General features: G+C 39.5%; 2 protein-coding genes across 4 annotated transcripts; one reads left to right on the top strand and one right to left on the bottom strand.

Moving 5' to 3' along the window:
* The first annotated feature begins 1,448 nt into the window (after positions 1-1,448).
* agxt2 (alanine--glyoxylate aminotransferase 2) lies at positions 1,449-12,366 on the top strand. Its single transcript, XM_023828645.2, has 14 exons — positions 1,449-1,642; positions 2,999-3,087; positions 3,175-3,365; positions 4,228-4,351; positions 5,061-5,155; positions 5,344-5,437; positions 6,149-6,242; positions 7,015-7,115; positions 7,336-7,428; positions 7,748-7,880; positions 8,957-9,045; positions 9,224-9,373; positions 9,773-9,871; positions 11,843-12,366. Exons 1-14 carry the CDS (start codon positions 1,543-1,545, stop codon positions 11,945-11,947), a joined length of 1,557 nt encoding a protein of 518 aa, XP_023684413.1. The 5' UTR covers positions 1,449-1,542; the 3' UTR covers positions 11,948-12,366.
* A 1,605-nt stretch (positions 12,367-13,971) lies between these two features.
* On the bottom strand, positions 13,972-23,176 carry dnajc21 (DnaJ heat shock protein family (Hsp40) member C21). Of its 3 annotated transcripts, none has more exons than XM_072714623.1 (13): positions 22,721-23,176; positions 22,221-22,314; positions 20,942-21,065; positions 19,914-20,042; positions 18,932-19,236; positions 18,202-18,344; positions 17,352-17,442; positions 17,084-17,251; positions 16,619-16,667; positions 16,349-16,503; positions 16,155-16,239; positions 15,809-16,005; positions 13,972-14,295 (listed from the first exon to the last, which is right to left on the bottom strand). In XM_072714623.1, exons 1-12 carry the CDS (start codon positions 22,815-22,817, stop codon positions 15,853-15,855), a joined length of 1,593 nt encoding a protein of 530 aa, XP_072570724.1. In that variant the 5' UTR covers positions 22,818-23,176; the 3' UTR covers positions 13,972-14,295; positions 15,809-15,852. The 3 variants fall into 3 exon arrangements, with proteins under 3 accessions (XP_072570724.1, XP_072570723.1, XP_023684412.2); XM_072714622.1 differs by having other exon boundaries at positions 13,972-14,285; XM_023828644.2 differs by lacking the exon at positions 13,972-14,295 and having other exon boundaries at positions 14,736-16,005.
* Positions 23,177-24,876: the final 1,700 nt, after the last annotated feature.

The raw sequence follows: 24,876 nt of genomic DNA, 5'->3' as shown, positions 1-24,876 counted from the left end.
GTTTCTGTGTTGTGTGGTTGTGTTGCCTTTCTGGATTCACTCATCATCTTACCTGTTTCTTCCGAGCGCAGCTCACATCTCCCGAATGAGAAGGATGAAGATTACAGGTTCAGTAGGTTTGCCAAAATGGAAACCAAGCAAACAATAGACAAAATCCATAGAAAGCTGGATAGTTTAAGGTAGTTGGTTTAGTGCATCTAAACTGATCTAAACAGATAAAATGTGTACAGTTACTTATAGCTAAACACTAAAAAATATATAGGTACCACTTTAGCGTCCGCTCTCCCGCATCGGTCCGCATAATTACTATGCGACTTCAACCTGACTTTGGCCTTATTCTCAGTGTCTGCCACATTTATTTGAAAGTTAAAGATTAAAGTAATTGAAAATGGAACACAGTAAAATGCATGTGTCCATTGGAACGTATTTATGCGCCACCTTGTGGTACCGCGCGAAAGCCGGCGGGGCTCGCGCTGAAGCAGTGGCTCTCAATCTTTTTTTTCCAAGGATCCCCTGTGTTCAAGAAAACGCTTGGCCTCCCCTACACAGGTAATGAGATTGTTTCTCTTTATTATGTACTGCAATGATGACAACAATGAATAATGCTTATTAATGTAAGCATTTTAATTCGGTTACACCACTAATGTAATTTCAACGTAATTTCTCTGTAGGTGAGGGCAACAATGTAATATCTTCTAACACGATTCAAGGTTTCACTCTACTATGTCCGACAACGCTTTCTTTTTTTACAGTTTATGACATTGCTCTCAAAATAGAAGGTGAATGTTTATGAACCGAAAACTAAATCTAAAACCTCTTTGGCAAATGGCTCTAATATCAGAAGCCTGACAACCATTACACGTGAACTTAATAGGCCTACTGAAAAGATATTAGCCTCCAACAAAATAAAACAAATATTGCAAATGACGACATCTTGAAATGAAATGAATAAAGTAACATCGCATTTCCCATCCATTAAACGCCACTAACTTTGATTTCAGCTGTGAATTCTGTGTAAGGTCACGACCGAATAGGAATTAATACTGTTAGTTTCTATTAAAAATCTTTAACAACATCCCAATTTTAACACAGAAATGTATATCGATATAAACGTAATTGTCATCCTATATCTCATTTTGAAAATATATCGACAAATGTTATATATGTTTTCTACGCTTTTCAAGTTAAGTGCACCCCCCGGTCCTCGCTGAGTCCCCCCCGGTTGAGAACCATGAGGGCATCTATCAAGAAGCTTGAGATGAAATTGTAAGGAGAAATGTCTGCGCCGTTTGTAAAGATGTGAAACACTGGCATAGACCGCACATAGACCGGGTTAGACTTTGAACGACATGTGTTATGCAGCCCGTCCACAGAAATGGAGACTAATAATCATCTACTTCTGTTAGAAGTTCGAGTTACAGCCTGTTTTCTATTGGCCGGTATTGTACCCCACCCTCCAAAGAAAGTAAGAAAAAGTAAGAAAGTTCGTTGTGGGGCGTATCGTTGCACTAGTGAAGTTATTTTACTGTGAAATTAACGAAAATGTATGGGGGCTTCTCTAAAAATATTTTTCGGTATTTGGGTGGGAGAAATCGCCCTTATGGATTCTCCGATTTCTCCGCTAAATTTCACCGACTATGTGGTAAGTAACCTGCTAAAGGAGCGGGTAGCGATGAAATTCACATCAGGTTTTAAAACGGAAACGAGTGAGACCAGGACCGTCACCCTGTCTACAGACGGACAAAGGTGTCCGTGGCAAAGTGCGTTAACTGAGAAACGTTGGCTACGGTTTTAAAAATTGCATTTTGATAAAAAAAAAATGTCCGTCAGAATCCCCTTGGTGTTCACTTCTGAGTGAAACGCCCTTACATAGTACTGCTTGTGTTTTGTTTTTGTTGCAGTACTGGTTTTCCGATTCTACAGTGAATGAAAATGAAACATAATTGTTTTCTAATGTTTAAATACATAAAACTGTAGATCAAGTCAAAGTAGGCTGGAAGCTTTATTAGTTCTTAACGAGCCGCTAGAATAAAACACCTTGTTAATTGTACCCACAGTCAGATAAGATGTACATTCTCCCTTGATTACTATGATTTTTAAAAACCCGGTTCGCGTATTTAATCCATCCATCCATCTATCCATCCATTTTCTGAAACCGCTTACCGTACTATTAATGTTTTAAGTAACCCCACTACTGTAATTAGATGTTTAGATGTAACAGAAGTCATATCCAAAGTATATTACATAGCTTACAAGTTTAAACTTATGTCCTGATATTTTTATTCTTTCTTTAATTTTATACAATTGTTGTCTAAGCCTGTGTAGGAATAAGACAATTAAACTTTTAGTTCAAATTCCAAATTATTTGCATGAAAATTAATGGTGTTACAGAGTGGTCAATAAAAGATCCTCTTGAGCATATCTGATGCCTTTGCTTGTCAAACTGCAATGTGAATATTAAAGTTATATAAAAGTAATAATGATTGCTGAGTGTAAATATACCTTAGTGGTCACTGGCTGCCTTGAGATGCCATACATTATGTACACAAGGGCATAGGTCAGGTAGGGAACAAATCAGTCCTGGACCTCCCGCCCCCCTAAATACAATTGGCAATCTACCAATATTGGTAGCAGGGCCCAGCCAGGGTGGTCTGGCACCCCCCAACCTTAACCCCCAGAGCAGAAAACAACTTTTGTCAATTTATTGATATGAAAAACATTTCAATAACACAGGCATCTGGCTGCTAATATTAAAACTAGTATAAAAAAAAATTTGAGGACCAGAAGTATGTCTTCTGTTATTTTTACTAGATCTTTTGGGTCCCCTAATCAAATGGTGCCCTAGGCAGTCGCCTATGTCACCTAAAGAGCAATCTAGCCCTGATTGGTAGAGACATGTCCCTACCCTCCATACCCACATCTATGCCCTTGTGTGTAAAGGTTAATGGCTGGTAAATGGCTCAATATTACATTAACACATTGGGTTATTTTTGGGCAGGTGCATTTTGTCAAAGGTCCACTGTAAAATACCCATCTCTCGATCTACCCACGATGCCCCTCTGTGACTTTAAACCAGTGCAGTATAAGGTCAGTTGCCACAGCTTTTGAGATGGATTGTTTCATCAACAGATGCCAAGAACCCAAAGTTTAACCCCGTCTTTAATATTTTTGCAGGGAATGCCGAAAGACCGAATACTAGAAATTCGGAAGCAGAGCTATAATCCCATGACACTGAAAGCCACATACTACAAACAGCCAGTCTACATCCATCAGGGCTATATGCAGTGGCTGTGGGACACAGATGGGCGTCGCTATCTTGATTTTTTTGCAGGGGTTGCCACAGTCAGTGTTGGACACTGTCACCCGTAAGCAGGGGCTTTGTAAAGGGGGGGGAGGTCGGGGGGTCTTAGGATGATTCCAAGGGCCCCTGTCAAATTTGGAATTGGCTTGGTCTGGGTTGGGGGCCCAATATAATATGCCGTCACGGGGCCCAAAATCTCTAGCTGTGAGTCTCCCTATTTTTACCTGAACACTGGAGTCATGTGGGAATTGACGGATGAACACATTGCAGTAATCATCACCATCTCTGCTCAGCAACAGCTTACAATTCATTAAGCTGAAACCACCTGTGGGTGTTTGTGTTCTGTGGGCAAAGAATTGCATTTGTTTATTACGCAATATCTTGTGAATCAGAGATTATATAGCAGTTGTCCCACAGGGTTGGTGCTATTTCACATAACAACTGTGATCCCTGGTATAATTAATTAAACCAATTGCTAAATGTTTAATAATGTGCTGTAGAACCATAATTGAGGTCTGATCTGTTGTATGGTTTTTTTCACTTATCAGACATCGTTATCCACATTTGTCTGCATGAAAAGTATCTTTTGTTTATTCACATTTTTAAATTAAAATTTGAGTATTGTTATATCGCATTAGTCTTGACTGGCTTCTGGTACACCACAAAACCTCATGTGAGCCTCAGCAAGTAGTGGTGCAAGTGTTTCCCACTTAGAAGTCTAATTGTTATATTGGATCTGTTATAATGGATGAACTGTGTTATTAAGATACAGAGGTTACAGACAGATACTCTCTGGAGTAATACATCCATGAGGCATGCAGAGAATGCAAATTTGAATGATCTTGTCACCTGAAGAAGGCGTTTAGAAACTATTTGGTTCTTTTGATGAAGATAACAACAGTGTTTGAAATTCCGTGTTGCCCTAGAAAAGTGACGGAAGCTGCTGAGAAGCAGTTGCGGAGCCTTTGGCACACGACTAACATCTACATGAGTTCTCCACCTCATGAGTATGTGGAGAAGCTAGCAGCATGTTTTCCTGATCCACTCAAGGTACGGAATCATCTCTGGCTCTTCGCGTTCTGTGGGAAAGTATCGTTTTTATAAACTTAAATACTTTTTTGCATATGGCTTATAGATGCCAATGTCTCTAACATGTTACAGTATCAAATGTGAAGAGGCTAAATTCAAATTCACTAGTTGTGTGTTTATCAGACCATCTCAGGAATATTTTATGATCACTTCTCGTCTTACTTTGTAATCAAACAAAAGCTATGAAGCTTCTCAATATTTGATCTTGGGAAAGTCATGCGCAATTGGTATATTTGACCATACAGAGAAGGCGATAGATAGATAGATAGATAGATAGATAGATAGATAGATAGATAGATAGATAGATGATAGATAGATAGATAGATAGATAGATAGAAAGATAGATAGATAGATAGATAGATAGATAGATGATAGATAGATAGATAGATAGAAAGATAGATAGATAGATAGATAGATAGAAACAAACAATTTTTGATTCCAAAGGAAATTTTGGCATCCAGTAGCTCACACATACAAAACACCACAATGCTAATGCATAATAGAAAGAATATTAAAGAATACTAAGACTGACACTACATGGTAGCTAATTGGTGGTGCAGTATTTGTCAGTGGATGCAGCGCTACTGTGAGTACAGGGGAATTTGCAAGAGGATGCAGTCATTTATGGCATACTGCAAATATACATTATGGCATGTTTCTTTTTCCATAGGTCATTTATTTTACTAACAGTGGCTCTGAGGCCAATGACTTGGCCATGCTGATGGCAAGACTACACACAGGAAACTATGATATCATATCCTTCAGGTAAATAACTGATTCTTTATTATTGGGCTGTTCATGCTATGTAATCGCAGCATCTTTCAACCGTTTGTCCTGGTCAGGGTCACAGGAATGATACGTAGTTGTGTAAGTTATTTCTGTAAAAAACCAGCTATATTGGAAAGTCCTTGCATTTACCCATTGCTGATCCCATTCACCAATTATTTGGTCAGGGGTGCATATCATGGTGGCAGTCCTCAGACATTGGGCTTGACCTCATATTCAGCCTACAAGTTCCCCATTGCCAATGGATTTGGCTGCCATAATGTAAGTACCATATGCAAGGTCATCAGAGGGACATGGACAGCCTGGTAGATTCATAAGAACATAAGAATTTTACAAAGGAGAGGAGGCCATTCTGCTCATCAAACATTGCTTGGGAAGAATTCAACTAATAGCTTGAAGTTGTTCAAATCTTATCTAGCTCTGATTTAAAGGAACCCAAGGTTTTAGCTTGCACTACACCAACAGGAAGACTATTACTCTAACTACACGCTGTGTAAAGATGTGCGTTTTAAAATCCAGTTTAAAATGATCTCCTTCTAATTTCCACCTACGGCCATGAGTTCTTTCATTTGAAATAATATTACAGTAATTATTTGGTTGAAGAGCATCCAGACCTGTTTGAATCTTATATACCTGGATCATGTCGACCCTAAGTCTCCTTTGCTTGAGGCTGAACAGATTCAATTTAGCTAACCTCCCCTTAGGATCCCCTCCAGGAATCATTCATGTAGCCCTACGTTGAACCCTTTCTAAGGCAGTATGATACATTATCTTAAAATCACTGATCTTCACATGCCATCTTAAGACATAGCACTTATGGATAGTATACTAGGCACTTTATTTGCCCATGTTACCTGCCATTAATGGATTGTTTTAATTAATTGTTTTAATTATTCTTCAGTACCATTCAGTGTATTAATGCAGAGTTTAAAAGTATACTACCAATTGTAATTTTGCACCATTTCTCTGTAGACTATGTGTCCAGATGTGTTCAAGGGACCATGGGGAGGAAAAAACTGCAGAGATTCCCCTGTTCAAACTGTCCGAGACTGTAACTGTGCTCCAGGTAAACATGCAATGTTATTCTGTTACTCTATTCACAGTAGTGTATGGTGATCACTACTCACAGAAATTTATTACACCTGATTGCTAATGCACACAGCCTGCAAGTAGGGAATCGTGAGGTTGCAGCTGAATGCAAACAGCACACAGTCAGGGTCATGAGGTTCAGTTACTGTGTGGCTAAGTATGGGAGCAGCTAACATGCCTGATTGACTCAATTTTGAACACGGTGTCATGCATGATGGTTCTAGCGTCACCCACTTTCCTGGGATTTTCACAGAGAATGGTGTAATGAACAAGAAACATCCAGTCAGGGGCAGGTCTGTGGATGAAAACAGCTCGTTAATGAGAGAAGTCAGAGGAAAATGGCCAGACTCATTAAAGCTAACAGGAAGCTCAGTACAACAGCGGTGTACAGAAAGATTCACTGAATGCTCGGTTTTTAATCAGTTTTTTTGGTTCTTTGTGTTTTTTTTCCATGGTTAATGTGGAATTTTAAATTTCTTGCCTATTCATCTTTTACTTAACATTCTTGCAGTTCAAAGTTTCCAGCATGCATAAATGGGCAAATAAAGTTGGTATAAGAAGTGCACAGAAAAGTCAACGAAATGTCCACGGTCCAAGTCATTTGTCATGGCAAATATTTACTTTGTCTTGTAAAATCTTTAAGCCATTTGACTGAGTATCACAGAAAAGTAGTAAGTTTTACTACTTGGAATACTCTCAATCTTTAGCCTGGAAAAGAAGTTCGGTTAAACCCTTTTAATTCTAAACAGGCTGTTGCCACGCCAATGACATGTATATTGAAGAGCTGAAAGAAGTACTGTCCTCCAGTGTCCCATGTCGCATTGCTGCCTTCTTCGGAGAACCTTTACAGGTATATCATGCATGCAAGAATAATGTGAGACAGAAGCAGAGCAGGCCATTAATGTCCCTTTTTTCTGCTCATTTGTCCACTTAAGCATCCACTGAGCCCTAGAGTCTAATGTAAATTTAACTAAATAAAATACTGTGAGATATTATATAATCATGTTGATACTTTCCTCGTTATCACTGGAAAAAAAGCCTCTTAATTGCTGGTGTTAATGTCATTACAGGGTGTGGGTGGTGCCGTACAATACCCAAGGAACTACCTGAAAGAGGCCTACCGTTTAATTAGGCAGAGCGGTGGACTCTGCATTGCAGATGAGGTCAGATATGGTGACCTAATCAATTCTTCAACAGACATTATTAATTTATTTAGCAGATGTGTTTATTGAAAACAATCAATCCCTGGAGCAATTGGGGGTTAAGTACCACTGAATGTGGGATTTAAACCAATGACTTTCTGATCACAGGCACAGTGTCCTAGTCTGCTGAGTGAATTAAATTGTTGGAAAATAGTTGCTTGAAATGTACAAAGAAAGAAAGATTTAGAAAGTATGCAAAATTATAACAATTACAATCAGATTATGTTCGAAAAGACAAATTAGTGGCAGACTGCTTTTCTTTATGAATTCTGTACTTTAGGTTCAAACTGGATTTGGACGTACAGGAAGTGATTTCTGGGGATTTCAAGGTCATGGTGTTATTCCAGACATAGTTACCATGGCAAAGGGTATTGCTAATGGTTACCCCATGGGTGCTGTTGTCACAACAAAAGGTAAATCAGTCTTCCATGTACTATAAATGGTTAACAATACATACAATCACTGAAATATTTTTGTATGTCATATTTGCCAGGACCTGTAAATGATGCCTTCTCTGGAAACTGGATATTTATGGATTATTTAATATAATTGTTGTTGTCGTCATTATTATTATTAATACCAGTAGTAGAAATATTAGTAGTACTAGATTTAGTCTTAGTATTTTAGTAGAGTAGGTATACCAGTCTTTTAGCCTGTTGCCTGCCATTTTAATATTTGTTTTCCTCGTACTCAGGTAGTGACTCAGTACTTTTGCTAGAGGGATAAAAGTGGATAGATCAGTTCAGCAGAAGACAAATTGTGTGGATCCTCCGTTGCAGACTTTATCGCTCTGTCTCACACACACACACACACACACACATGTAGGGTAAACATATCCTTATGGGGACCGCTCATGCACACACACACACACACACGCTTGCCATACCTATCTACATGGGAACCTTGCATTTATTTCTATGGGAAAAACCCTAATCCCAATCACAACACCATTAACCTATCCAACCCTAACCCTAAGTCACCAAACAAAATACAAGACTCTTGCCTATTTTAGTTTTTTATTGCAGTCACAGATTTTTATAAAATTGTGGTTATCCAAAAGGTTTTACCACATTTCTCAGACATTCTGCTGTGATGTATGCTCCCCCCTCCCCCCCCCAACACACACACACTGTGTGCACATGTACCCACTTAGACACATTAGTCTGAAACAGAGTTTTGTTGTCCTGATGCTGGAATGTGTATAACTCTTGTTTGTAAACAGGGCAAGGACCCATCAGATGAATTTATGTCTTGCATTATTATTACCCCATAATTGTTTTACTTTTTTTGTGAGGCTCATGATCCATGCATTTATGAAGAATATTTGAATGTTTTTCACTATAAGACAGAAGCCTCATGACTCAGGCACACTGGGGATTGCCTCACTTGCTTCATGTCCCCTTCCAACACCACCTGGAGGCAACTTCTAAAAACCATTTAGTCATTTTCTCCGTGTTACAGTTCCGGTGTTTTTTCTCACGTCTTTCAGAGATCGCTGAATCTTTTGCCAAGGGATTGCACTTCAACACTTTTGGAGGCAGCCCTCTGGCATGTGCGATTGCCTCTTCTGTTCTGGACGTAAGTTCTCGTTTGGGAAAGATTTCTGAAACATGGCATACAGCTTCTTCCCGGCACGTCTGGGAGAAGCTAAATGCATTAAATGCTGCTTTGCTTGTTAGAGATTATTTGCACAATTTCTCGCAATTTTTGGGATAGGAGAGTTGAAAATATCTTCTGCTGAAATTGTTTTCGTTAGACTATTAAAGAAGATGGTACACAGCAAATCAGTGCCACCATTGGGACATATCTGTTGACAGAGCTGGCCAAACTGCGAGATAAGTACGAGATAATCGGCGACGTCCGTGGGAAAGGTCTACTAATTGGAGTGGAAATGGTCAAGGACAAGGTGAGGCAGTGCAGCCACACTGAAAAAGCAGAACTTTTATATAGTAATAATGCTATTAACCAAATATAGTATCAAGGTTACAGCTTGATTTACAGAGAATATTTTTGAATCTGTATACAAGTAAAATAACAATTAAAATTAAATATTACAAAAGAGTTATGTCTGTACTTCTATTGGCTTGTGTTGTGATATTAGGTAGATCTTAATTTTATTATAATTTGAAGTAAATTTTTGGAAGTACATTTTTCTAAGAAATGCAGGCCTGACATACATATTCTCCTTCAGGCGTGACGTTTTCCATGCCATTGGCTGCATGTGCTTGGGCACGTCTGCAGCCCGCATGTTCCTCTTTATTGAGTCATAGGGATGCCTGAACATGTCCCCCTCACACCCCCGCAGGAGAGCCGCAGGCCCCTCCCTGCTGAGACCCTGAGCCAGATCTTTGAAGACATAAAGGACATGGGAATACTTGTTGGCAGAGGTGGAACTTTTGGACAGGTAGGGTGTTATGCGTTAGACTGCTGGAGGAGTGCCCCCAGTTAATGTACTGTCATTGGGATTCGGCTATTAGCTGTCACACCTAATACTCTTAAATGTTACAGTGCATACAATCAAAGTGCAGCAACTTTACCACCTGTAAATATTTCTTGAAAAGATGATTATAATTACTATTTCCTAATAATTTGGTGCCCTTTAGTTTTCACTCCATATTTTGATAATGGCTATAGCTATATCCTGCTATCCTGTATGGTACTACCACTGTATGCCCAAGAGTAATTAAATAGTTCCTAAATTATTACACAAATTACTAAGAAAACTTTGGTGACACACTGTGCTAAATTAAAGTTGGGCTATGAATTGGGTTTTTGGATTCATTATCTCCTCCATGGATCATCACCTTATCGTGGTGGGGGGGTTTGTGTGCCTCAGCAGACCGATCATCAGCGACCACATCTGATTTTAGGCACATAGAACGTAGTCTGTCTGGTTGGAAAGGAGCCTGAGCTGGTATGGGAGATAGTGAGATCCAGTCTTCTTCTCTGGAAGGCATCCCCTCTGCAGACACCAGTATTCTGCTGCTGGACTTTTACACTCACATGAATGATGACAGTGAAACCTGAAAGGGTGTGATTGGGAGGACCGGCCTGCCTGATCTGAGCTCAAGTGCTGCTCTATTATTGGACTGTGCTACCCACTGTTTGTCCATAAAGAATACCATGTTTGAACATAAGGGTGTTCATACGTGCACATGGCACCAGGGCAACCTAGGCCACAGTTCAGTGATCGATTCTGTAGTCGTATTGTCAGATCTGAGTCTGTATGTGTCAGAGGAGATGGGCTGACACCTGGTGGTGAGCTGGATCCAATGGCGGGGAAGATGCCAGATAGACCTGGTCAACCCAAGTGAATAGTGAGGGTGTGCTGGGAGTATCTGGCGGAGGCCCCTGTCCAGAAGATCTTTCACTCACACCTCCAGCATCCGGAGGGAGTCAGGGAAATTGAGCCTGAATGGGGCATGTTCTGGGATTCCACTGCTGAGCCGCCGTTGCAGAGCTGAAGGCAGCGGACAGGTACCGGCAGGCCAAGCGGAATGCAGCTTTGGCAGTTACTGAAGCAAGAACTCGGGGGTGGGAGGAGTTTGGTGAGGCCATGGACAAGGACTTTCCATCAGCCTCAAAAAGATTCTGGCAAACCTCCTGGCAACTCCAGAGGGGGAAGCAGGGCTTTACCAATGCTGATCACAGCAGGGAGGGAGAACTGCTGACCTCACATGGGGATATAGTCAGGTGGTAGAAGGAGTATTTCAAGGACCTCCTGAATCCCACTGGTGCGCCTTCCTTGGAGGAAGTAGAGCTGGAAGACACAGAAGAGAGACTAGAGAGGGACTTGCCCATCTCTAGGACTGAGGTCACTGAAGTAGTCAAAAAACTCTTTGGTGGTAAGGCTGTGAGTGTGGAGGAGATTCACCCTGAGTTCCTGAAAGCTCTTGATGTTGTTGGGCTGTCTTGGCTGACACACCACTTCAACATTGCGTGGACGTCGGGGACAGTGCCTTTGGATTGACAGACTGGGGTCGTGGACCCAGTCTTTAAAAAAGGGGACTGGAGGATGTGTTCCAGCTTTAGTGGGTTCACAGTCCTCAGCCTCCCTGGGAAGGTCTATGCTGGGGTACTGGAGAGGAGGGTCCATCCACTGGTTGAACCTCAGATCCAGGAGGGACAATGCAGATTCCATCCTGGTCGCAGAATACTGGACCAGCCCTCACAAGGATATTGGAGGGTTCATGGGAGTTTTTCCCATGGACCCTCCAAGTTTTGTGGCTGGGAGAAGACATACGACCGTGTCCCTCGGGGGTCCTGTGGGGGGGGGGGGCTTCATGAGTATGAGGTACGGGGTCTGTTTTTGCAGGCCATCATGTCCCTGTATAAACGGAGTGAAACAAATCTCATTGTCTGCTTGTACTCACAGGTTTTCCGAATCAAGCCACCAATGTGTATCACCAAGGAGGATGCAGACTTCTTCTTAGCCGTCTTCAGTCATGTCATACAGAAATATGCTGAGCTCACATCATAATGAGCGGATCTTGACTATTCCCTTCACACAGCAGTACTGCAAGTAGCTGAGAGAACAATCACATTACAGAAACATCATTGATTAAAAATAATATCACTTTTAACTTAATTGTACACATACTGAGCCCAGAGCTTCCAGGATAACGAGTGGTAGACATAAACCAGTGTCTTACTAGTTAGGTCACATTAATTTTTATTTTTTTTTACTGACTTTGTCAGTTTAATGTTTCCTTTAACCAGTTATACAACTATCAGTGTCATCTGCATGCCAGAAAATTCCCGAATGGTCACATGCAATACAAAACATACATTGAGTTATGTTACATACTTGTCAGTTGTTACACCTGTATAAAGTTGTGTAAAATGTATAATGTAGCAAAATTATGACAGCTAAAATTAATAAACATGAAATAATTTGCAGTCTGCGCATTTTATTTCCATAGGAAGCCAAATAAAACCAGGGTAGTGCAGTCGCTGGTTGTGTACAGTGCATGGATGCCTCTGCAATGGCCTCCTCATTGTGCATTTGCCCAGGTGCCCTTTGGATATTCCTGCTTCTTCCCAAAATCAAAGCTCTGGTGAGCTGGTTAAACCACAACTCCATCATCAACTCAGCCTTTCCTGCCAACGGCACCGGAAGGCTAATAATTCATTTGGACACAAGTTCAAGTTGGACACAAGTTCAAATCTGTTTATCAGCAGAGCTGATAAACAGATTTGCAATAATCTGAAATATACATACTATATAAGATTGGAAACCTGAACGTTATAGATATAACATCAAATACAGCATTATCCAAACATAAGTTCCCAAAACTGCAACCAGAACTACAACTCATTAAAAAAATTGTTTATAAATTAGGTAAAGCAGTCAAAGACCCAAAGAAGGAAAAGCCTTGGAAAATCAATACAAATTGTGTACTTATGCTAATTATAGCCACAAATAAATTCTCACTTTAAATTTACATTTTCTCTTACATCTTTAAATACCTGATAGGATTAAGTTTGCTCGTTTTATTCAAACAAGTTTCTAAAATCTGACATTAATTAAGTAGTAACATTAATCTATTACTACTGCTGTCCTCAGTACGCTTAAATGGTAATTTCCAATTTAAGAACATAAGAAATTTACAAAGGAGAGGAGGCCATTCGGCCCATCAAGCTCGTTTGGAGGGAACTTAACTAATAGCTCAGAGTTGTTAGAATCTTATCTATCTCTGATTTAAAGGAACCCATGGTTTTAGCTTGTGTTACACTAACAGGAAGACTATTCCATACTCTCTACACGCTGTGTGGAGAAGTGCTTTCTCAAATCCTTTTTTAAATGTTCTCCCAAATTTGCACGTGTTTCATGATTATTTTTAAGAAACCCACTATTGCCCTCTACTGGATATGTGCACTTATGCTATATGAAGGTTAACTTTTCTCCAGCTTCTAACTGCTTATCCTGGTCAGGTGTGGTGGGGACTGCCGGGCATCTCACGTGGCATAGCACTGAGGTACTCCACCGACTGGATGCCAGTGCTGAAGATTAACTTGCTTCTGAAATTAAGACTGAATGTTTGCATATTAATTATCCGTATTTTTCTGCCTTGCACAGAAATATGTGGAAATTTGGTTGTTTTTGAGTGCCATTATTTTTCCATTCAGTATGTTTTAATATTGCATATACTGGCATGTGTGTAGTTACCATGATACAATCCTCCAATCGTGTTTGCATACTCCAAACTGTAAATTTGCAAAAATTAAGATGGGAGTACCAAAGTAATGGGCTAAAAACATTCTCAGTGGCCAGGATAATAGTTCTTAATAAAATATAGTATTTTCAACAAACATCACAGCCACATACTAGACCTGAAGGTATCGAACAAAAAAAAAGAGTATAAATGGCAAAAGCAGTAACAATGATCTATTAAGCCTAATTCACTTCCAAAAAAGTTGGGACAGCGTGTAAAATGTAAAAATCAGAATGCAATGATTTGTAAATTTGTATATTTCACTGAAAATATAAGAAAGGCAACATCAAATGTTGAAACAGAAATTTAATGTTTTATGACAAATTTGAATTTAATGCCAATAACACATTTCAAACATGTTGGAGGAGGGGCAACGAAAGACTTGCAAAGTTGTGTGATGCTAAAACAAAACACCTGGTTGAATATCTCACAACTAATTAGGTTAACTGGCAACAGGTCAGTGAGATGATTGGGTATAAAAAGTCTCCCAGAGAGGCAGAGTCTCTGTGAAGTGCAGATGGAGGGAAGTTCACCACTCTGTGAAGTGCAGATGGAGGGAAGTTCACCACTCTGTGAAGTGCAGATGGAGGGAGGTTCACCACTCTATGAAGGACTGTGTGGACAAATAGTGCAACAATTTAATAATAATGTTTTTCAATGTAATACTGCAAAGAATTTGGGAATTTCATCTCTCTGGTATATAATATCATTAAAACATTCAGAAAATCTGGAGAAATCTCTGTAGAAAATGCCAAACCACATCCTATGTGTATTACACCAGCATGGCTCTGAAGTAGAAGAGTCTGGGGCATGGGTGTCGCCACCATTAAATCTGAGGGGGACGTGACCCCCTCACATTTCACAATTATTCGTTTGGACCCCCCCAAATGTAACATAAAATATCAGTTTTATGCCAGTGTGCCCCCCCCCCCACTCAAAATGCTTCTGACACCCCTGGTCTGGGTGTCAGACTGGCCTGCCTGCAGTCCGGACCTGTCACCCACTGAAAACATCTGGTGCACCATGAAAATAACGACAAGGGAGACCCCAAACTGCTTAGCAGCCGAAATCCTATATCAGGCAAGAATGAGACATTTAATTTTCAAAATTCCAGCAACTGGTCTCCTCAGTCCCCAAACATTTACACAGTGTTGTTAAAAGAAGAGATGCTGCAACACTGTGGTAAACATGGTAAACATGCCCCTGTCCCAACTTTTATGAAACATGCTGGCATCAAATTCAAACTGAGCATATATGTCAGAAAACAATAAAATTTCTGTTTTAACATTTGATATGTTGCCTTTATATGCTATTTTCAATCAAAAATACAGGTTTATATGATTTGTAAATAATTGCATTCTGTACTTAATTACATGTTACACAGCGTCCCAACTTTTTTGGAAATTGGATTTGGGGTTGTAGAAGGCCAAAAAGGTGTATACAAAAACCAAAGAATAGAATGGTCTTATGTAAACAAACAGTGCAGGATTCATATTTTGTGTGTTTATATATATATATATATATATATGATTTTAATTTCATATTTTAAGAAATTTACATTTATGATAGCATATTTGAATTTTGTTTAATTTTAAATTCTATTTTGATTCTGTGTCAGATTACACAAGTTCTTAGAAGTATTTACACGGTGAAAGGAATACAGTAAAGAAAACAGTTCATGGTTTCATTAAAAAATACCCTTTTCCATATTTTTCGGATGTCGATTTATTATAAAACACTTTGGCTGTGTGGCAAATCAATTTTTACTGATTTTGAAGCAATCAATGACTTTGTTGCTGCAGTTCTTTTTATTATTACTACAGCTGAGCTGTTGAGTGCCTGCATAAGATGTCAGTTTAGGTGAAAAGCAGCAAGTGCTTAAGTCAGTCCATAAGAACAATATCTGGCTACAGATTATGAGAAATAACTCAAACAAAATCCAAACTGTTCAGCATAAACCAGTAGGACATTACACCGTCGTCTGATAAATAAACAAGCATGACATATTGAATAAATTCAATAAAAGGCTCTTTACAGTATCATTATAAAACAGATTGTACAAAAATCTGAATGAAATTGCCGAAAGCAGTCAGACTGATATAATCTCTTAATTAGGCCAAACCCACTGTATTCCCAGAACTGGGATAACGACGGCACTGCACTACAGGGGTCATCTGCTCTTCCTCTTTTCCTTTTTCGCTTTTCCCCCAGCAGCGCCGCCTGATGAAAGAGCAGTGGCGTGTCCCGTCGTCTTCAAGTGGTCAAACAGTTTGTTTCTTGACGTAAATTCGAACTGGCAGGTCACACAATGCAGATCCAGTTTCTTTTGGAGGAAAACACAAATGACAGAAGTGTTAGCATCCAGTCAGGCCCCTGGCATCATTTTGCCATTTAGCTGAATTTCATTCGAAAAAATGCTCCCCTACAGATAATGATAATGTTTAAATTTCCAGCTAAGGTAAAGTCACAGACCTCTGTCGCCTGCTCCACAGCACCCTGGATTTTGATGTTCTTCTTTGAATCCTTTCCACCCTTCTTTCCCTTCATCTTTACGGAGCTGCCAGGAAAAAATAACAGAAAACGGCAAACTTTAGTGCCGGAGAAACAGCGAACAGCATCGCTTTTGGTTAAAAATGGCTCTGAGAGACTCTGGGCAGGGAGGCCACCTCTTTGAGTCCGCAGCTGCTGGCTCAGCCGTGCTCTTCACCGTGTCCTCAGAGGCCACGTCTGCGCAGGTCTGCGGATTCTCTGAATGAGACAGGACAGGGTCTTCGGGGACGGACTGTGTGAGGACAGGTGCCAATTCCTCTTCTGAATGATTCTGCAGGAAAGAAGGGATTAAAAAAGAACACATTGAGAACACATCACAAGAGCATTTCAGGTTAAGGATTATCACGATCTTTCAATTACATCAAATACTAAAGGATAATACTCACATTCAAAGTTTTCTGTTGTCTCTTTTTCTTTTTTTGCTTTTTAGATAGCCTGTAGAAGTTTAAAAATGTTAAATTTACACTGGTGATTCTTTTATATCCTCCTGAGACCCAAGGAAAAAAGTGTCCTTCAATTTTAGGTTATTTGACTTTGGAGGAGATAAGACATCTTACAATTTAGATTTTTTCAAATTTATTTTTATTTTTAATTTCGCAGCATGTCCTCTTTAGTGCAAAAAAAAAATATGTTTCCTAACATCAGTGAAAAACTAAATGCAAAAATACAATGTCCACTACAATGGACATAAATGAATGGGTCGGGTCTCAGGAGGATATTATATGTTAGCATTTGGCTACTGCCACAAAAATACTTTACTGACATCTTGTTTGTGACGCATTAAGTAATCCTGCATATTTATATATGACTTTATACAGTTTATGAATGAGTTGTTAAGTATTAGTTAATACTTTTCTCTTGAAGCCTCTTCTTGTTCTTCCTCATCTTCCTCATCCTCTTCATCATCTTCCGTGTTTTTAACAGGACTGGGATTTAAGCTAATTTCCTCCTCCTCAAGCTGTTGTCGTAGCAATGCAACCATCTCTCTGTGTTTCTTAGACCTCTCATGGTTTTTCATGCTGTGTAGGACAGAAAAGGCATGCTCTGTTATTACCTTTGCGCTCGTATGTCACACTGCTTTTTGTGGGATGGCTGAATCGTCAAAGGCACCGAACTCACGCTTTATCCGTTTTGAAGAACTTATCACAGGCTGGGCAGTAGAGCTCATCATAATATCCCACAATTTCTTCAGGCCCATCTGTCAGCGTCTCTGTGAAGTACATGAAATATATGTTTCATATACCTTTAGTCCGATTCTCATTATTTGTACAATGACAATGAATCCTGAACCCATTTTCTATCAAACGAAAGTCTGATTGTGCTATAAAATATTGCAAAGTAAAATGAAAGTATTTTTAATGCATAATTGTATTTTTTTGGTGAAGTAATTTTAGAATCCACATTCTACCAACTGTGCAAAAAGCTTCAAACCCACACAGTAACTGACTTTTCTTACAAACAGAATATGTATGCATGACCCTATAGGACAACCCTATACACTATATGGACAAAAGAATTGGGACACCAGGCCATTACACCCACAGGAACTTTTATCACATCCCATTCTAAATCCATAGGCATCAGTATGGAGTTGGTTCCCCCTTTGCAGCTGTAACAGCTGCCACTCTTCTGGGAAGACTTTCCACAAGTTTATAATGTGTTTGTGGTGGAATGTCGGACACGACGGCTTGGCTCGCAATGTCTATTCATCCCAAAGGTGTTTGATGAGGTTGAGGTCAGGGCTCTGTGCAGGCCAGTTAAGTTCTTCTACACCAAACTCACCCAACTATGTCTTTATAGACCTTGCTTTGTGCACCTGGCTCATGCTGGAACGGAGAAGGGCCTTCCCCAAACTGTTCCCATAACGTTGGAAACAAGGAATTGTCTAAAATGTCTTGGTTTGCATATCAATCCCACTTCATAGGATGACCAGATGTCCCGATACTTTTCTCCGCCCCGCCTCAGTCACCTCCATCTTGTGCTTCTGAATCCTCTTCCCCACTTTCTGATGCATCTCCAAACTCCTCTCCATACTGGGCTTCCATCTGCTTCAGCTCCTTCTCCAGCTCAGACATGGAGACCCAGTTTTGCTCTTTGTAGTCTTCAGCCAACCTGCCAGCAGACACAAAGAAGGTTTTCATTTTGATGATGGTAGACTACCTTCAGATAAAAACTAGAAACTAAAAACAAAATAAGAACGAGCTTGATTCCGAGGGAAATTCTTGTGCCTTTAACGTGCAGCAGAAACAGCAGCATCGAGAGTCACAGACATGACTGTCAATCACATTAACCTCAGTGTGGAAAGTACAGCTAAATTAAAAAAATTAAAACTACAGGATGAAGTGCAAATGTCAAGGGACATTTCTCAAAAAAAATCCTGTGTATACAAGACTCAAATGAGAGCATCAGCATGAATTATAAATATGTACAGTAACTTCACAAAATGACTAACACATAGCAATGTCAGTGCAAACAGGCATTAGAAGGTGACACAGTGATGATGATGATAATAATAATAATGTTAGCAGCAGATGAGGGTGGGATTAAGATGAAGAGAGAGAAAAATATATTGCATGGTATACAGATAAATTTTCTTATTGCACATATCCGGTAGAGACCACGTTAATCCATAATTAAAGCAGATACACAGCTCAAAAGAAGGTGCTGAGGTCGTTCCCATCCGCTATGACGTCACTAACTTCGCCTGATGGAGTTTCTGTTTACGTCTCAGTTCCTCCACCTTCTTGGCCTTTTCTGCGTTCATGTCATCCACCAGCTTCTTGTGGGCCTGGACCCTCTTGTCCCGCTTACGCACGAAGGCCACCAGCTCACGGACAAGTTCGTTGTACTTCTTCCTCGCCTTCTCCCTCGTCTTCTTGTTCTCTTTCTCCATGGCTCTCTTCTCCCAGCGGTTGGAACCTTGCCTCGTGTCATACTCCTCCTTCCAGGCGAAATTCTTGCGGGTACAGAAGCTCTGCCAGTAGCCGTAAAAGCGATGCACGACCTGCGTGCACAGAGCAGTTTACAAGTTTTTATGTAAAGTGCTAGCTAGCCACAAACACCAACACAACACAGCCTTTTCCATATCCATGTCACGTATTTTGAACACAACTAGCAAACTATTTTTTGGCTGATGTTAACTAGCTAGTCATTTAGCTAAATTTAACACTGCCACTGCTTACTTCACTTAAATATTACATAAAATAGTTACATAAAGTTTCAAGAGCATTAATATCTCGGTATGTGTATGCCTTGTGTCTTGTGTGTGGTTTTGAAATTGTGCCTGTCCACAGATTTAGTTATCACTACGCCCTGGGTGGGTCATTTAACGTGAGATTAAAATATGACATTTTAAAACAAAGCTATATAGTCTAAAGTATATTTTCCTTTGGTACTTCAAGCTCCATTATTGTGAATGACAAAACAGAACCATTTAACAGTGTATTAAGGCAAAGAAGCTAAATTCTGTTTCTTCAATAAACCTCATAAGCAGAGGATGTTTGTTGAGAATAGTATCCATGACTACACAGATTATTTATTATAACATGACTTGTTAACTTGTCAAGGATTTTAACTAGGTAATGAAAGTCGTCACAGAAACTATGCCCTAAGCTACAGAGACAAGTGGGATATGAAATCACTGATCATCAGTTCAGCAGATAACAGTAAAGGTGAATTCACCGTATCGTAATCACTCTGAGAGTCCCCGAACGTGGGAAACTCATATTCATCCTCCTCTTCTTCTTTGAAGTGCTCCATTTCTTCCTTCACTATAGACTCAAACACAGTCCGGTAAACAGTGTAAAATCCCTATGGGAGTGAAAGACAACAACAGAAGGAAGTGATGAGTAGGAATGGAGGTAATCGTTGTCAGCATAAGCGGGTGAACTGAAAGGGTCCCTTTCTCTCTTACATTTCCATCTGCTTCATAGTGCATCGCCAAATTGTTAAATAACCAGTCTGATCAAACCTCCAACCCTATTTTGTTCTCACTATGTCTGTTAAAGCTTCACTTTGTTCTCCCATCTAGGGGTAAGAGGTAAATAGCAGAGTAACATAAACTTCACAATTTTCCAGCATAAGAGTGTTTAATGTGAAGACCATTTTTGCACAAGAACCACACAAAAGTCCAGAGAAAAGGTTTTACCTCATTACTGCTATCATATGCACCACATTGCAAGCACTGAAGGCTAAAGTACTGCAATTTACAACAATAATTTATGAGCACGATATTCAAATTCCCTAGAAGCATTTATATAATTGTCAGAATAACTGACATGACAATTACCAAGAATACTTTCATTTTATACCAATGCATAAAATATAAATGACATACATCTGCATTTATCAGATCATGACAGTAAAGAGGAGATACCTTGGATTCCTCTCCTCCATGTTTAATCACCTGTCACTAAAAGCTGCATGCTTTTTATGTAACGGTTCACCGTCTTGTTATTACATTAAATAATCGAAAACTATTACAGCCCATTACTTAAGGAAAAAGTCTATTCATGAAAAGTCCAATTAGAGCTTTTGGCAAAAGACATGTAGAAGGTAGCTTCAGCTGGACCTCTGACAGTCACGTGGCATTAAAACCAGACAACGGCTTCATTTAAATGCTAAATATGTATTAGCCAAGGCTTTTAAATCTCAAAATTAAACCAATTAGACCACAGTTGTGTGCTAACACCAAATGAAAATTCACTTACCCCCTCGTCATCTCCATACCCGGAGTAACATGTAACAGTGAAATACTGAAGCAGGTCAATACTATCATCTGCATACTCTCCACTGACTCCGCCCTTTAACAGCGCCTCCCGGTGGTTATCATACCTGGAGTGCAGACACAGCAGTAGCTTCAACATTTACCCCAAGCACCTTAAATCTGGCCTGTTCAGGACAGTAAACTGATACTATGTGACAAAGCCTGGACTTTGGCCGCCTTAATCTAAATAATTTGTAATATACTGTACATTATTCTTATCAAATACAATTAATTAAGCATCCATCCTTTGTCCTTAACATTTATCCAGTACAGAGCCAGAGTGAGGGCACAAAGCAGGGGATACTCTGGATGGGATTCGACTCACACATACAGAGCTGGGGACAGGAATCAAACCCATACCCATGGAGTTACAAGGCAGTCACACAAGTCACTTGTGGTGTCACCTAAGTTAAGCACTCGACCAAAAAATTAAAAAAAACTTTTACACTCATGAGTACATATACAAAGCTTGAGTTTTTGTTATGGCTGTTTTCTGCACGATATTCTTTCAAATGCCTGACTAGTCAAGAGCAGAAACTCTTGTGATGCTAATGATGTAATATGGCTTGCTAAACCCAACGTGTATTTTTTGGCAAAGATACACAAAGGAATATACAACTACTGCATATGAGTGTGTGACTGTGTGCTTAAAAAAGGTACAAAGAAAACTTTTTCATACAAAATATTCAACAATGTAGTTGTATGTCTAAAAGCCACTTATTTTCCAGGTTCCACCAGTTAAGTTGGAAACCTGTCCATTTTCCACTAGTGCTCAGTCAACGCAGGGCTGCTTTGATGTTGGAGAATGCCAGTCCATTTCACAGATACAAAATTACAGACTAAAGACAATTCTGACACAGAAAATCACCTAACCCAAGCAAAACCAAGGAGAACATGCGAAACTCCATCCACACAGGGATGTGGGCCAGGAGCAAAGGCAGCATCTCTCTCTCCCTTTATTTTACATGAAAGTATCAACTCATGTATGGAAGAGATACTAACATTAAGATTAACTTAATTTCATGGTGAAATTCTACCAAATGTGCTTAACACCGCAAATATGTCATTAGCTAAATGCAAACCACAAACAACGTAATTAGCCAGAGATCTTACTGGTGGTGCAAATGGACTATTAATATGAAATATGTCTGTCACTGTTTGAGTACATTTTGTATTGTGAAGTTTCTAAAAGAGAACATGGGAAAAATGACTTGAACGATTACCAGGCTCTTTCCTGTGGGTCACTGAGGACATCATAGGCTGCCTGGATCAACTTGAACTGTTCTGCAGCTTCTTCTGCATTGTCTAAGTTTTTATCTGTGAAGAAAAAAGGGGGTGTATATTGATATACTCCTCTCCAATGTTACTAATGAAAGAGAATACAGAATTTAAACTGCAGACTTAGGTAAAGGACAGGTGTGTATTTTCAGCGTATAGTGATTCAAAGGAATCACCTGGAAGTGCGATCAGCATACAGATCTGTGAAAGTCATAATGTAACACAGTCTAAAATCTTCTTCAAGCAAAATCCTATTCCTTTAACTCCCCTTTAACAAATGATGCACTGTATTGGAAGAAATACGTTTTAACAAACATAACCAAAAATCACCATTTGTACTGTAAGCAAGTACCGTGAAATCTTTAAAAGTAAACATGTTCCTTAACATGATCTAGTACCATTGTCCTGAAGCGTGTAGGTCTAAATAAAAGATGAGATTCAATACCTGGGTGCCATTTCAAAGCTAATTTCCGATAGGCCTTTTTCAAATCGTCATCAACAGCATCCCTTTTAACTCCCAGCACTTCGTAATAGCACTTCATGTCGACGGATACTTAAGCTAGAATCCTTATTTACCAAAGAATTTGGCCTAATACGCCAGGAAAAAAACAGCAAGCTGGCTAAGAACACAGAAACACTGCAACCAACAAGCTGACGATTACATCGATATGGTGCTTTTATAACAACAAAGTAATGAACATACTGAACAATTTAAATGGTTATCGTATAAAGCTCAAAGCAATTTCAGATATCATTGCTGGTTTATTCATAGCAGCAACTAACTGACACGAACAAGAATCAGATATCTGAAACGTATAGCTTCCACATATCACGCTTCTGCGTTCAGCCGGCAATGCGGACCGGTTGTCCGTTACACCGGCACTTTAATATGACGTCATATCCGAGCGACGGCCAAAGCGTCACATTTACGTGTTTTACGCGTCATTCGCCTAGTCCATTTTCCAGTAAATTCTATACTGGTGTATATTTACGGGTGCAACATCATGTAATTCTTCTTCCTTTATCTGATTTTCAGCATGTACAATTTGTATCCTGTATTTGGTTGTTTAAAATCATTCAATAAAAAAATCTATACGGGTTACTCACTATTACATGCAAATCAGTATCCATGGCAACCAAATCTTTACCGTAGGACTTAAAATATTACGGTATTCTCCAGAATAGGGTTTGTTCGATTATTTCAAGTTTAATAAAAATGAATGATGTCGAAAAAAAAGAGGTGAAAAAAGAGGAGAACGTATGTTAAAATGTAATATCGAAACATCAATGAAGTAAAGGTTACAACTGCGGGTGATGATTTGTTAATAGTGTACCCTCAGAAGAAACAACATATATAAGGGGGTAATTATTATTAAAAAACTAATTGAAAAGTGTAATTTTTAATATTCTTTAAGGGACATCCAAATATATAGACCACGATTTAACAAGTGCGTCATACAAAGTCGATGATGCACTACCGATCAGATAAGTTTAAAGTTAATATCGCCTGCTCGTAAGTCACTTCTCAGTTACATATTATTCAGTAGGGCTATACTTCCGTACTTTCCAAATTTATATATGCTTCGTCTAATTTGAATATACACTCACTGGCCGTTTTATTAGGTACATCTTTCTTGGACCCCCTTTTGCCTTCATAATTGCATTAATTCTTCATGGCAAACATTTAACAAGGTGCTTAAAAGATTCCTCAGAGACTGTGGTGCATGACAACATGATAGCATCATGCACTTGCTGGAGATGTGGCAGTCGCACTTTCATGATGTGAATCTCCTGTTCCACCACATCCCGTAGATGCTGTACTGGATTGAGATCTGGTGACTGGAGGCCATTTGAGCAAAGTGAAGTCATTGCCATGTTCAAGAGACCACTCTGAGATGATATGGGCTTGGTGACATGGTGTGCTGTTATGCACTAAGTAGCCAATAGAAGCTGGGTACACTGTGGTGGATATGGTCACCAAAAATACTCAGGTAGGCTATGGCATTTAAACTATGCTTACTTAGAACTAAGGAGTCCAAAGTGTGCCAAGAAAATATCCCCCATACCATCACCAGACTGAATTTCTGATATAAGGCAGGATGGATTGATGCTTTCATGTTGTTCATGCCAAATTCTGTTACTACAATCTGAATGTCTCAGCAGAAATCGAGACTTACTTCGGTTGTACCGTTGAGTTCCATTCTTCTCTGCCATCAATAAGGCATTTTTTTCTCAGAGGTCTGGTGCTCACTGGATGTTTTCTCTTTTTTGGCCCATTTTCTATAAACCCTAGAGATGGTTGTGCATGAAAACCCCAGCAGTTTCTGAAATACTCATACCAGCCCACCTGCAACCAACAACCATGCCACCTTCAAAGTCCTTAAATCACCTTTCTTCCCCATTCCAGTGTTTGATGAGAACATTAACTGAACTGACATGTATTTGCATGACTGATTAGATATTTGCTTCAAAGATCAGTTGAACAGGTGTACCTACAGTGGCCAGTGAGTGTATGCATGTGATACAGATTGTGACGTCTGGTATAGACCCAGCACTTTTTGTATAACAAATGTTTAAAAATACAAAAAAATAAAAAAAATT

This window comes from Paramormyrops kingsleyae, chromosome 7 (genome assembly GCF_048594095.1).
Source record: "Paramormyrops kingsleyae isolate MSU_618 chromosome 7, PKINGS_0.4, whole genome shotgun sequence".
Lineage (NCBI taxonomy): Eukaryota > Metazoa > Chordata > Actinopteri > Osteoglossiformes > Mormyridae > Paramormyrops > Paramormyrops kingsleyae.
This window is presented reverse-complemented; position numbering and strand designations above follow the sequence as displayed.